Source organism: Lynx rufus, unplaced genomic scaffold (genome assembly GCF_022079265.1).
Source record: "Lynx rufus isolate CCGP_SWC_20201006 ecotype Redwood Valley unplaced genomic scaffold, mLynRuf1.p SCAF_12, whole genome shotgun sequence".
Classification (NCBI taxonomy): domain Eukaryota; kingdom Metazoa; phylum Chordata; class Mammalia; order Carnivora; family Felidae; genus Lynx; species Lynx rufus.
The window spans coordinates 19,614,590-19,627,574 of NW_025814826.1; the positions used below are offsets into that span (position 1 = coordinate 19,614,590).

Consider the following 12,985-nt stretch of genomic DNA (forward strand, 5'->3'; position numbering starts at 1 on the left):
GTTGTACGCTTAACTAAGTCACCCAGGCACCCCAAAGTTACCCCTTTTAAAATAAAGAGTAAAGCACTATTAAAAGCATTAAAAAGGCATCTAATCATGCCACTGCTGATGTTCATCCCACTATTACATTATAAAAAAGATGTGGTATAAAAAAATCAATGGCTGAAAATATATTACAGAAGTCCTTTCTCAAAGAAAAATACAGAATTCAGATGAACTGTAACTAAGACCTAATCATCCTACTTCCATGCAAACATAGTAAACAGGCAACAGAATTTCCATCATTTTTTGATGGAAGTTAATAAGACACAAAGGGAACAACAAAACTCCCTAGCAGTTTTATAAACTAGCTAAAGCTGAAAATAATGTCTGGGAGGAAAAAAAAAAATGACTTCATGTGATTATTTTTAGAGAAACAAATTAGTAAAATAAATAAACGTAATTTAATTTTTGTAATCTTGCAACCCTTTTCTTTTTTAAAAAATACTTATTTTAAGAGACCGAGAATGCACATGAGTTGGGGCGGGGGGGGGGGGGGGGGGAGGCGGGTAGAAAGAGAGTAGAGAGAATTCCAAGCAGGCTCTGTGCTATCAGTGTGGAGCCTGACACAGGGCTAGAGCTCACAAATCAGGAGATCATGACCTGGGCCAAAATCAAGAGTTGGATGCTCAATTGACTGAGCCATCCAGGTGCCCCTTCTAACCTTTCTCTTACAAATAAATTTACTCAGAAAAATACTATCAGAGAACATCTCAATTTTAGGGCTTACTATACATCAGGATATAAAAATATTTTTGTATGTTAGGTGGTTACTCTATTTTTATACTTAATTTCAGTACTTTTAGACAATAGTATTTTCTGAACCAGTAACACATTGATGCCCTAAAACTTGCAGTCACATTCCAGAAAATCTTATAAACAGATCTTTTGTTTGTTGTGAAACTGTTTTAAGAAAAGTGAAGTTCCTATATGACATGGTAACAAACATTCAAGACCCCCTTTAGTAACATGCATCTCCTCCAAAACAAGTCTGTAAATTGTACTGCTCATGAGATGCCAGTGAATGCATAGTATTAATAGATATCCTGTATTTTGAAGTCAATTAAATTCACTACCTAGGATGGAAAACATCCACAACTAACCACCATGTGTCTGCTATCCATTAAATCACATTACCCTTTCCACATTTCTTTCCCAAACATGCATGCCTACACTCTTCCCTTAACATGTCCCACAACCCCTTCTCAGAAAGATTACTTTCAGCTGCAGTTGCCTGATCAGCTTCAGTCTGTTCATTTTCTGCACTGGAAATATCAGATCCATTTTCGGGTTCTGTGTCATCCTGAAGGCTTTTATCCACATCATTTGTATGGGAATCAAGGTCCCCTTCATGTTCTTGGGTCATATGATCAACAGTTTGAGGTGGCAAATATCTAAGTTGAGGTGATTCAGGCTCATGATGGCTTACTGGAGACTGCAACAGATGATGATGCTGCCGATGCCTTTCTTTTTCCATTTGTTTGGCTTCCTGCAACTGGAAAGAAATAATTTCCCATATTAGTAAAATAAGTTGTTTAAAATTTGGAAGGATAATGTTATGCTCAACTATAAATCCTTTATATAAAGGTGTCATTTTGTCTCTGGGATTAGAAATTGTAGTCCATCAGAAGCAAAGAACATAAAATATACTAAAAACACACAAGAACAAGTAACAGTGGTTATTTCTTAGAGGGACGGAAATTGGTACATAAAAACAGAGATGAAAGTCTTTCAGTACATATCTTCTCTTCACTATTTTTGGTGTTTGAATCATGTGACTGTATAACCTAAGCAAAATTTACAAAACTGAAATAAATTTTAATAGTCTCAGAATAATAATTGGATTAATGCAAACAGTGGATTTTCCTAAAATCAAAATTTCACTAAGGGAGGGAAAAAGTGGATGGGGAAATAAAACACACACTCATTTTACTTATACATACATAAACAAATGAAATCCAGATACACAAGAAAATAGTCAATGATAATGGTTACTTATGGGGGGGGGGGGGGAGGGTTAGGAAATGACCAAATTAGAAACAAGGGTCAGAGGGAATTTTCAGTGTATACTCTTCTGTAACATGTTCTTATGTCACATTGTCAAATGTCATTTAAGTAAAAATAATAAAATTACATATAATAAATAAAATCACAATGAGTACTTAAATGTCTCTGTCCAGTCATCTTAATAAGGATGAAAAAATCATATCAACAAATGTTTAAGAGACTTGTCATTATTATATATAGAATATCACCTGTAAAACTGGCTTACTTGTAAGATGCTAAACCAGTAACAAACAGAATCACAGAGTTTCATTTTTTAGCACTTTATTGCTTTCAGATACAACTCTTTTGGTCCTCATAACCGAAGAGTAAGAATGATTCTCACAGGATGCTTCGATGGCTATCAGTTCAGCATCCAACTCTTGATTTTGGCTCAGGTCTTGATCTCAGAGTTCAGGAGTTCGAGCCCTCTCAGCTGGGCTCTGCACTGACAACATGCAGCCTGCTTGAGAGTCTCTCTCCCTCTCTCTCTGCTGCCCCTCCCCAGTTTGTGCACACTCTCTGTCTCTCAATAAATAAATAAATTTTATATATATATGAAAAAAAATGATTCTCACAGAATTAATTTCCATAATGGTAAATACTCTGTCAAATAAGAACATTTCATATTTCTTAGTAATATTCCATTTTATGTGGAAACACCAGAACTAATTATATGAATGTATAAAATATATTTAAACTAAAAGATTTTAATGCCCAAAGTGCCAATGCCAAAATTCCTTATAATAAACATGTCTAAATCCATGTTTTACAGATAAAGAAAATGATGCACATGACTATTTGCACAGCTGGAATCAGAACAGAATTTTCAGACTGATACTTTAGCCCATTCATGAGAAAGTCAATTTCCAAAGTAGCAGTGAAGAACCTATGACTTGCAATCCAATCCCACCCTCAGGCTAAGCTTCAACAGATAGGCAATGTGGTTTAGTGGAACAAGCACATGCTTTGGAATCACCTACAAGCATGGTGTCCAATTCTAGTTCTATTTATTCTAGCGTTTCTATAACTCTAGAAATATCCTTAAAAAAAAAAAGCAATGTTATTGCATGAAAATAAACCTTTAAACATTTTCTATACACTTCCCTAGTTTCTAGATGGGTTTCTCAACATCAGTACTATTGACATTTTAGGTGAGATAGTTTTTGTTGTGGAGGGGTACTGTGTGGTATACTGCAGGGTGTTTAGCAATGTCCCTATCCTCTACCTGCTATGTGCCAGTAACAGCCTCCCCGTCCCAGTCATGATAATCAAGAGCCTCAAGTGTGGCCTCAGGGGCAAAAAAACACTGTTCTATAGAAAGAAATTAGCATTTTCTCCTTTGAAAATATTTTAGACCTAAACATTTTATAGAAAGTCTTATATGAGTAGGGGGAAGGGAAAGGTTATTAATGGTATATGTAAGTGAATTAGACTTCTAGCTTACAATATTTTAGCAAATGTTCAAGTTAAATCAGTCTGCTCCCCACTTTTTTTTCTTTCTCTCTCCTGTCTTTTTTTTCTATAATTTTACATAGCACAGAACTAAATACCCTTCATGACATGAAACATATTCACAGCTTTTATCAAAATTCAGTTATATATTTATTTGTGTGATTCTCTGTTTAAGGTTCATCTTTCCCTTCTATGCCCCACAGTTTTTAAGACCTTTCAAGGTAGTAGTCAAGTTAGTTTTGCCCATCACTACAACTGAAACTGAGAACAGTGCTAGGAACTTAAGTAATATAATAAAAACTTGTTGCAATCCCTATCAAAATAACACCAGCATTCTTCACAGAGCTAGAACAAACAATCTTAAAATTTGTATGGAACCAGAGTAGACCCCGAATAGCCAAAGCAATCTTGAAAAAGAAAACCAAATGATATATACAATGGAATACTACTTGGCAATGAGAAAGAATGAGATCCTGCCATTTGCAGCAGGATGGATGGCACTGGAGGGTATTCTGCTAAGTGAAATAAGTCAGTCAGAGAAAGATAGATATTATATGTTTTCACTCATATGTGGATCTTGAGAAACTTAACAGATGACCATAGGGGAAGGGAGGGGAAAAATAGTTACAAACAGAGAGAGAGGGAGGCAAACCATAAGAGACCCTTAAATACAGAGAACAAACCGAGGGTTGATGGGGGGGTGGGGGGTGACGGGAAAGTGGGTGATGGGCATTGAGGAGGGCACTTGTTGGGATGAGCACCGGGTGTTGTATGGAAGCCAATTTGACAATAAATTATATTAAGAAAGAAAGAAAGGAAGAAAGGAAGAAAGGAAGAAAGGAAGAAAGGAAGAAAGGAAGAAAGGAAGAAAGAAAGAAAGAAAGAAAGAAAGAAAGAAAGAAAGAAAGAAAGAAAGAAAGAAATAACCAAAGCTGGAGGCATCACAATCCCAGACTTCAAGATGTATTACAAGGCTGTAATCATCAAGACAGTATGGTACTGGCACAAAAACAGACACTCAGATCAATAGAACAGAACAGAGAACCCAAAAATGGACCCACAAACGTATGGCCAACTAATCTTTGACAAAGCAGGGAAGAATATCCAATGGAATAAAGACAGTCTCTTCAGCAAGTGGTGCTGGGAAAACTGGACAGCAACATGCAGAAGAATGAACCTGGACCACTTTCTTACACCATACACAAAAATAAACTCAAAATGAATTAAAGACCTAAACTTAAGACAGGAAGCCATCAAAATCCTAGAGGAGAAAACAGGCAAAAACCTCGCTGACCTAAGCTGCAGCAACTTCTTACTCAACACATCTCCAGAGGCAAGGGAAACCAAAGCAAAAATGAACTATTGGGACCTCATCAAGATAAAATCTTCTGCACAGCAAAGGAAACAATCAGCAAAACTAAAAGGCAACCGAAGGAATGGGAGAAGATATTTGCAAATGACATCAGATCAAGGGTTAGTATCCAAAATCTATAAAGAACTTACCAAACTCAATACCCAAAAAACAATCCAGTGAAGACATGGGCAAAAGACATGAATAGACACTTCTCCAAAGAAGACATCCAGATGGCCAACCGACACATGAAAAAATGCTCAACATCACTCATCATCCAGGAAATACAAACCAAAACCACAATGAGATACCACCTCTCACGTTAATGGGTAACATTAACAACTCAGGCAACAACAGTTATTGGTGAGGATGCAGAGAAAGAGGATCTCTTTTGCACTGCTGGTGGGAAGGCAAACTGGTGCAGCCCCTCTGGAAAACAGTATGGAGGTTCCTAAAGAAATTAAAAATAGAAGTACCCTATGACCCAGCAACTGCACTACTAGGTATTTATCCAAGGGATACAGGTGTGCTGTTTCAAAGGGGCACAGCACACCAATTTTTATAGCAGCACTATCAACAATAGCCAAAGGATGGAAAGAGCCCAAATGTCCATTGACGGATGAATGGATAAAGATGTGGAGTGTGTGTGTGTGTGTGTGTGTGTGTGCGCGTGCACGCGCGCGCGCACACACACACACACACACACACACACACACACACACAATGGAGTATTACTAGGCAATCAAAAAGAATGAAATCTTGCCATTTGCAACTATGTGGATGGAACTAGAGGATATTATGCTAGGTGAAATTAGTCAGAGAAAGACAAATATCATATGACTTCACTCATGGGAATTTAAGAAACACAACAGATGAACATAAGGAAAGGGAAGCAAAAATAATATAAAAACAGGCAGGGGACAAAACATAAGAGACTTAAATATAGAGAAGAAACAGAGGGTTGCTGGAGGGGTTGTGGGAGAGGAATGGGCTAAATGGGTAAGGGGCTTAAGGAATCCACTCCTGAAATCACTGTTGCATTATATGCTAACTAACATGGATGTAAATTAAAAAATAAATTATTAAAAAAAAAACTTGTTGAACAAGTCAAACCAATAAAACTTTTCTCATGTTTCTACCATTAAAAAGTGATAAAAGATTATATGCATTCATTTCTTTAAAAAAAAGCAGTACAACTACTATTTGTAGTTTCAAAATACTAGAAAGGATCCAATGTCAATATGTAGAAGAGTGAATGAATAGACTACAGCACATCTCAGAGTACCATACACCTACAAAAAAGATGATCTCTAAAAAGTAATATGGAATGATTTCCAGGGCATACTTCTAAGTGAAAAGAGCAAAGTACTAAGAGAGATGTATAGTATGTGTGGTAGCCAGCCTTTAAGATGGTCACCAATGATTTCTCCTTTTGATTTTCACTTCCTTGCAAAGTCCCCTCCCACAATGTACCAGGGATGGTCTGGGTACCCGCTTCTGATCATAAAGTAGACACTGTAGCTTCTGTTTTGTTGCTGTCTGATCATCTTCCCTGGAGATAGCCAGCTGCCATGCTGTGCGCATCCCTATGAGATCCACACAAAACTCAGGCCTTTCCAGACAACAGGCAGTAAAGAACTGAGACCTTTCACCAAAGCCAAATGAGTAAGACTGGAAGTGTCTTCTCTAGCCCAATGAAACCTTTAAATGACTGCAGCACCAGATCACACTGTGATCCATGCAGGGAACTACAACTTCATGTGGAACCCAAACCACACCCACCCAGCTAAGCCACTACTGTATTCTGGCCTTTCAGAAACTCTGAGAGATAAGCAGCTAAATGATAAATTTTAAGCAGCTGAAGTTTGGGGTAATTTGTTATGCAGTGATACGTAACTACTATAGTATGCTACCTCTCATGTAAGAAAGAGGATATGTGAAATCATACATGTATCTGCTCATTTGTGTTACATAAATGCAGGACGGATAAACTAGAAACAAAAGAGATTAGCAACATCTAAGGGGCAGGAAGAAGGGGGAAGAAGAATGGAGTCAGAGGGATGAAGAAGGAGTAGTCCTCTGAGTATACCTTTTGTGTAGCTGTGTTAAATCATAGTCCTGTTTAACATACTCAAGAAATAAGCAATTAAAACTAACCAAGAAAAGGAAAAACAAGCAATAATAAATTAATTTAACCGTATAAAGGAATTAACATTATGGCATGAAGAGTGTGGAGAAAAAAAAGAACCTAAGTAACTTCAGAAAACAATAGTTTGAATGAATCTTATAAGGCTAAAAGAATTGGGGCGCCTGGGTGGCTCAGTTGGTTAAGTGGCTGACTTCAGCTCAGGTCATGAGTTCGAGCTCCGCGTCGGGCTCTGTGCTGACAGCTCAGAGCCTGGAGCCTATTTCAGATTCTGTGTCTCCCTCTCTCTGACCCTCCCCCATTCATGCTCTGTCTCTGTCTCAAAAATAAATAAACGTTAAAAAAAAATTAAAAAAAAAAAAAGAAGAATAAATGCTGTAATCTACTTAGTAAGTTTGCTTCTCACAGTGGTATGGGTTAACTATTCTAAAACTATTTTATGTGGATAATAGGACTCAACAAATACTGTATCATAGAAAATAAAAGCCATACTTTTCATTGTTTAGAGACAGGAAGTTACAAATAAGTAAAGGGAAAAGGCTGAAATGAACCCTGTCATGCTGGACTGAAAGATGTATCAGTATAAAAATATACAGACATATAGGTGTGGGGTTAGGTGAAAGAGGGACTATACAGATACATCTTTCCTAGCTCTATCTGCTGAGAGGGCCTAGAAGCAGTAACATCTCAGTAGCAATGAATACACCTAGCACTCAGATTTTGTTTTCTAATTACCATTCTCCAATTGAAGGAGCCAAAACTCCCTGTTGAAGTGGTTGGTTCTAGGGCTGAAGGAGAAAAAATTCAAAATGAGCCTGGAACATTTTGAGATTACAGGAAGTAAGGAGGTACTCAAATAAGGATGGGAGCTTGTCAAAAGTACACAAGGCCAAAGCTGGAATAATCTGGGCAACAAAATAAATAATAGCACTGAATTATAACCAACAGAATAAATATCTATGAGTAAAGACCGATATAAATAAAAAATTGAAAAATATATAGGAAAGAAGAATTCTTTTAATAGATACAGAAGAATAACTCTTGTTTATAAAGAAGAAGAGATCAACAGAAAATCACCATTAGGGAAACACCACAGTAATAAATGTTGCCAACAAGATCCACTGAAGGATAGTTAAAATGGGGATGGGGAAGTATAAGAAGGAAACAGGATATTTACACAGTTTTAAGGTAACTCCAAGATCTTTACAGTGGAGGAACCTGGAAGATACCACCTTAACCAAGTAATCAAAGTTAACATTACCAGTAACAGGACATGTCAACATCATGAACTCCTGATACAATGCACTGAAAAGGACACAACAATGCTTCAGAGGTATTCTAGCAAAAACTGGACAACCTCAGTCTAATCATGAGAAAACATCAGACAAAGCAAACTGAGGTACCTTAAAAAAAATGGTTTAAGTATCTCTCAAAAGCATCAAGATGATCAAAGATAAGATTGAGAAATTACAACAAACTAAGACATAACTAAATTCATTCTAAGTACATTGTCAGATCCTGGATTGGAACTTGAAACAAAAAAAAGGGTATCTGTAGGAAAACTGGTGAAATTCAAGTAGGCTCTGTAGTTTATTTAACAGTAATGTACAAGTATTATAATATGGTTATATAAGACACTGGCATTAAACAAAGACGGGTAAGGGGATCTCTCTGTAATATCTAAAGTTTAAAATCAGTTTTAAAAAAAGTTAGAAGTTGATATGTAATTATGTAGACCTAAACAACTAAAAATACATAAAATGATTCTTTAGCTGATCTCTTAGCCCCCCAAAATTTATTTCATCAATGTAGATACACATTTTACTTTGAAAGGACTCAATGACTAAATATTTTACAGCAGAATAGATCAAATCAGGTAGCATTATAGCTACATTACACTCATCTACTAAACTTGAGTACAATAAAAGTATCATCAATCTATTAACACTTCCATGAGGATGACAATAAATATCTTTCAAATTCTACTTGTCAACCACTAAAAATATATTTTTCCAAAGTTAAACAAGTCAGTTAACCTCAAAACAAAGCAAAATAATACCACAAATCTTCACTAAAGTACAACTGTAAATGAAAAACATTCTTCTCTACAAGTACCAAAGATTTCACTATAATTTCTCTAAATTCTTTTCTATATTTGGTACCTGTGGTGTTCTTTACAATCTCTGTTTTTTAATACTTACTGCTTGGTTTTCCATGCGTGCAAAGATAACATTTAGCATCTGAGTAAGAGTAGCTTTGGCTGTCGTCTGATTGATGAGATTTTTGCTTGCTAGATAGATATTGTAACATGTTCTCACAGCTTGCAGGACAGTTCCTTCATGAATTTCTATGTGTTGCGATGTTACTGCAGTAAGTAAAGCCTTTACAAAGAAAGACACAGTTAAAGTAATTTTCTGCATCCTGCATTTCAGCACAAAAATATGAGTATTTTTATATTAGAATTAAAACTTTTAGATACCATTACCACTTTCAAGTACACATGAACAGAATTTTCAGTATACACCCAACCGAATTTCTAACCTTGAATATGTATTATCAACTGGCAGTAATTTCCAAATAATCCTCCCAAACCCAGAACACAAGAAAACTATACAATTAAATTGTTTCAACACTCAAGTTTCATTTTTATAAAACTATTAGTCTATTAAAATGCACAGCACTAATTGTCCAGCAGAACACAGATATGTTTCCTAAGACATATGCTTCATATGACATATCTGTTGAATAAGGCTGTCAACTTTGGAGGGTACCCACTGTCTTATTCACTTCCAAATTTTTCTGAGATGGTTCTCACAGATCAGACTAAATAAATGTACTGCTGTTGTTGGTGAAGATGTTTACACACAGAATAAAGCATTCAAGTATCAGATTAAATTAGAATAAAGCATTTAAAATAATCCTAAGTGAATTTCCCAATAAACTTCGTATGAATGTTCACAGATTAGGGTACATGCAATTTCTCAAGAGCAAGGGCTCTTTTGTCCTTTATGCTGTACAATACTACACAAAGTCAGCACTGAGTTTATTTTAAATAAACCATGATTGATATTAAATTGCAAATGACAGGGGGCGCCTGAGTGGCTCAGTCAGTTGAGCATCCAACTTCGGCTCAGGTCATCATCTCATGGCTCGTGAGTTCGAGCCCCGTGTCAGGCTCTGTGCTGATGGCTCAGAGCCTGGAGCCTGCTTCGGATTCTGTGTCTCCCTCTCTCTCTGCCCCTAACCCACTCACATTCTGTCTCTCTCTCTCTCAAAATAAATAAACATTAAAAAAATTAAAAAAATAAATAAATAAATTGCAAATGACAGGCCAACTGATTGGACGGCATTTTTAGAATAACTTGTGAAGTGACTACAGCTATGAAACTGAAAGGCTCAGAGGGGCTTTATCTACACATGAAAAACACTTTATACATGTAAATGATTTCAAAAGTACTAAAAGTACAAGAAAATTTTACTGATGCTTAACATATCACCATGACCATTAGCAGTCATATTAAGACTTCAATATTTATAACAGACTAAAAACACAACTGAGTGACTTTTCTTTAAAGGAGTTTGATCACCCAGGTGTATTATAGCACAAACCCAGAAGAAAGTTTGGCTGAGCATGTTCAGCAAATGAATAGGTGCAAGGGAATCAGTAAGGCTGATGCACAAATAGTTCACATGGTGAAGCATGGGTCTAGAGGGCAGACTACAAGAGATCCAGAAGTAGACAAGAAACTTAGAGGGGTCACAGGACCATCATATGAACCCTAAAGCTCAAAAGACGGAATATGTAGGGCAAACATTCCAGAAACCAAAATACTCTGGAAGACTCTGGGAGCCACAGCCTAAATTGGGACCTTCAAAATAACAGACCTAGAAATATAGTTCACTAGTGAACTCTTGGCATTCAACAAAATCCACTCATATGGGGTCTAAAAAGCAACTAAATGACCTCTATTAGCGATGGAAAGCACATAAAATGACCTTTCCAAATATATCCAAGATAAATGGCTTCTGATTTAAAAAATATATAGAGGGATGCCTCGGTGACTGAGTCAGCTGAGCATCTGACTCTTCATTTCGGCTCAGGTCATGATTTCATGGTTTGTGGAATTGAGCCCCTGCTTGGGATTTTTTCCCTCTCTCTCTCTGTCCCTCCCCTGCTGGCATGGGCTCTCTCTCTCAAACTAAATAAACTTTAAAATGTATACACACACACACACACACACACACACACACAATGAATGACAAATTCACTATATAATCAATTACCTTTATTATTTGCAGCTGAACTCCTTCATCTGTTTGAGGACCTTGGAAGCAGCCACAAATGGTTTCAATAATTCTATCAATTAATTTTTTGCCTGGTGTTGTACTATCTGGAGCATTGCCAGTCAAGTGCCCATAAGCAATAAGTTTCTAAGATGCAGAAAGAAAATAAAGATCCTAATTAAGCTAATATATATACTAATTGAATATACTTTAAAATGATAATATGTAATTGAATATGTTAAATTTTTTACATAAAAACATTAAAGTATAATCAAATCCAAGGCTATACCAACTTTTCCTGAAGAAAGGTGTATTAGCTATAAACATGTAAAATTATTTACATTCATAATAACCACAGAAACATACTAACCAGAATAAAACCATCAGGCCCTATTTTGAGAAAGCCACACTTTAGATCTGGTCTGATGAATCAGAATAGCTTACTGCTTTCTTTCTAACCATTATTGATACTGCTTTTGTGAAAGCTATCAACATATTTAAATGATTCAATCTCTTTCTGCATCAGATCTGTGAACATACAAAAAAGCCAATTTCCATGCACTGGCTGTAACAAATCATGGATTTGTTCAATCATCATCCATTATAGCCCTGGAAAGCCTTAGATATCAATGAACTTCATCTAAATCCCGAACTAATCATATAAATATGGTTTTTTCCTAGCCACTGAATTATTGGTTCAATACATATAATTCCCCAAACAGTGAAAAGACCTGAAGGGAGAAAGACCCCTCTATCTGGAAATTTTACAAATATCTTAAGAGAATCCTGTGTGTGTGCACACACACGTTTGTTTAAGTAAAACAGGATGGAAGAGTTAAGGAATTTTTCTGACATACGTGAAAATCAGAGCTGAAGTCCAGCAGTGAATAATTAAACTGTCAATATTAACCTATTGCTTTATATAAAACAGCAGGCATTCAGTAAAATCATTGCAAATAATGATGTATGTAAAGTCAGCAGCAGGTTAAAAGTACTATGGTTCCTGCATTTCACTGATGGAAAATAAGACCAAATAAACACTAAGTAAAGATTATTTGTCTCACTAAGCCAACTAATGATTTTTGTTACCCTTAAGCTAGAAACACCTTTTTGAAACTATTATTCTGTCTCTCTTGTATATTAGCAACCATCTGGCTTCTTACCACAAAAAGAATACTCAAGGCTTTCATGGAAAATGTCTGAATCACCAATTATGGTAATGTTTAGAAACACATTCAAATTAAATAGTTTTTAGATAATGCCATTTTATACATACCTGTAAACAATCAAGAGATGTACTAACTATACGGGGACATTTGGACTGGCACGCCAATTCAAAGGGTAAGAAGTACTTGTCTGCTTCGATAAAATTTGTCTTTGATTTCACTGGTGGAAGGGTGCTTGATCCACCTTTTGCTTCTCCATGAGGAGGACTAAAGGAAAAAGAAGAGTATGATTAGAATATTACATTGATTGTACTGATGATAAACTCATATGAAAACACAAAATTTCAGTTTGAAAGGAATTTTGCTAAACAATCTTCCATCTTCCCGTATTTCATGAGGGTAACCAAAGCCCAGGGAAATGAAATGATTTGCTACAGGCAAAAAGCTAATGGCCAGAGCTGTAACTAAATGCAAGAAAATCAAAGAAATTAAAATAGCTAT

The 12,985-nt window shown here is 36.1% G+C and overlaps 1 protein-coding gene across 1 annotated transcript in view; it reads right to left on the reverse strand.

Annotated features, from left to right (window-relative positions):
* ARFGEF1 (ADP ribosylation factor guanine nucleotide exchange factor 1) overlaps window positions 1–12,985 on the reverse strand; it is a 150,672-nt gene that overhangs the window by 84,054 nt on the left and 53,633 nt on the right. Inside the window, exons 3-6 of the mRNA XM_047074012.1 lie at window positions 12,595–12,751; window positions 11,319–11,465; window positions 9,236–9,415; window positions 1,258–1,534 (exon numbers count right to left, since the gene is read on the reverse strand). Coding sequence (XP_046929968.1) covers window positions 1,258–1,534; window positions 9,236–9,415; window positions 11,319–11,465; window positions 12,595–12,751 — 761 coding nt within the window. The remainder of the gene's footprint in view (window positions 1–1,257; window positions 1,535–9,235; window positions 9,416–11,318; window positions 11,466–12,594; window positions 12,752–12,985) is intronic.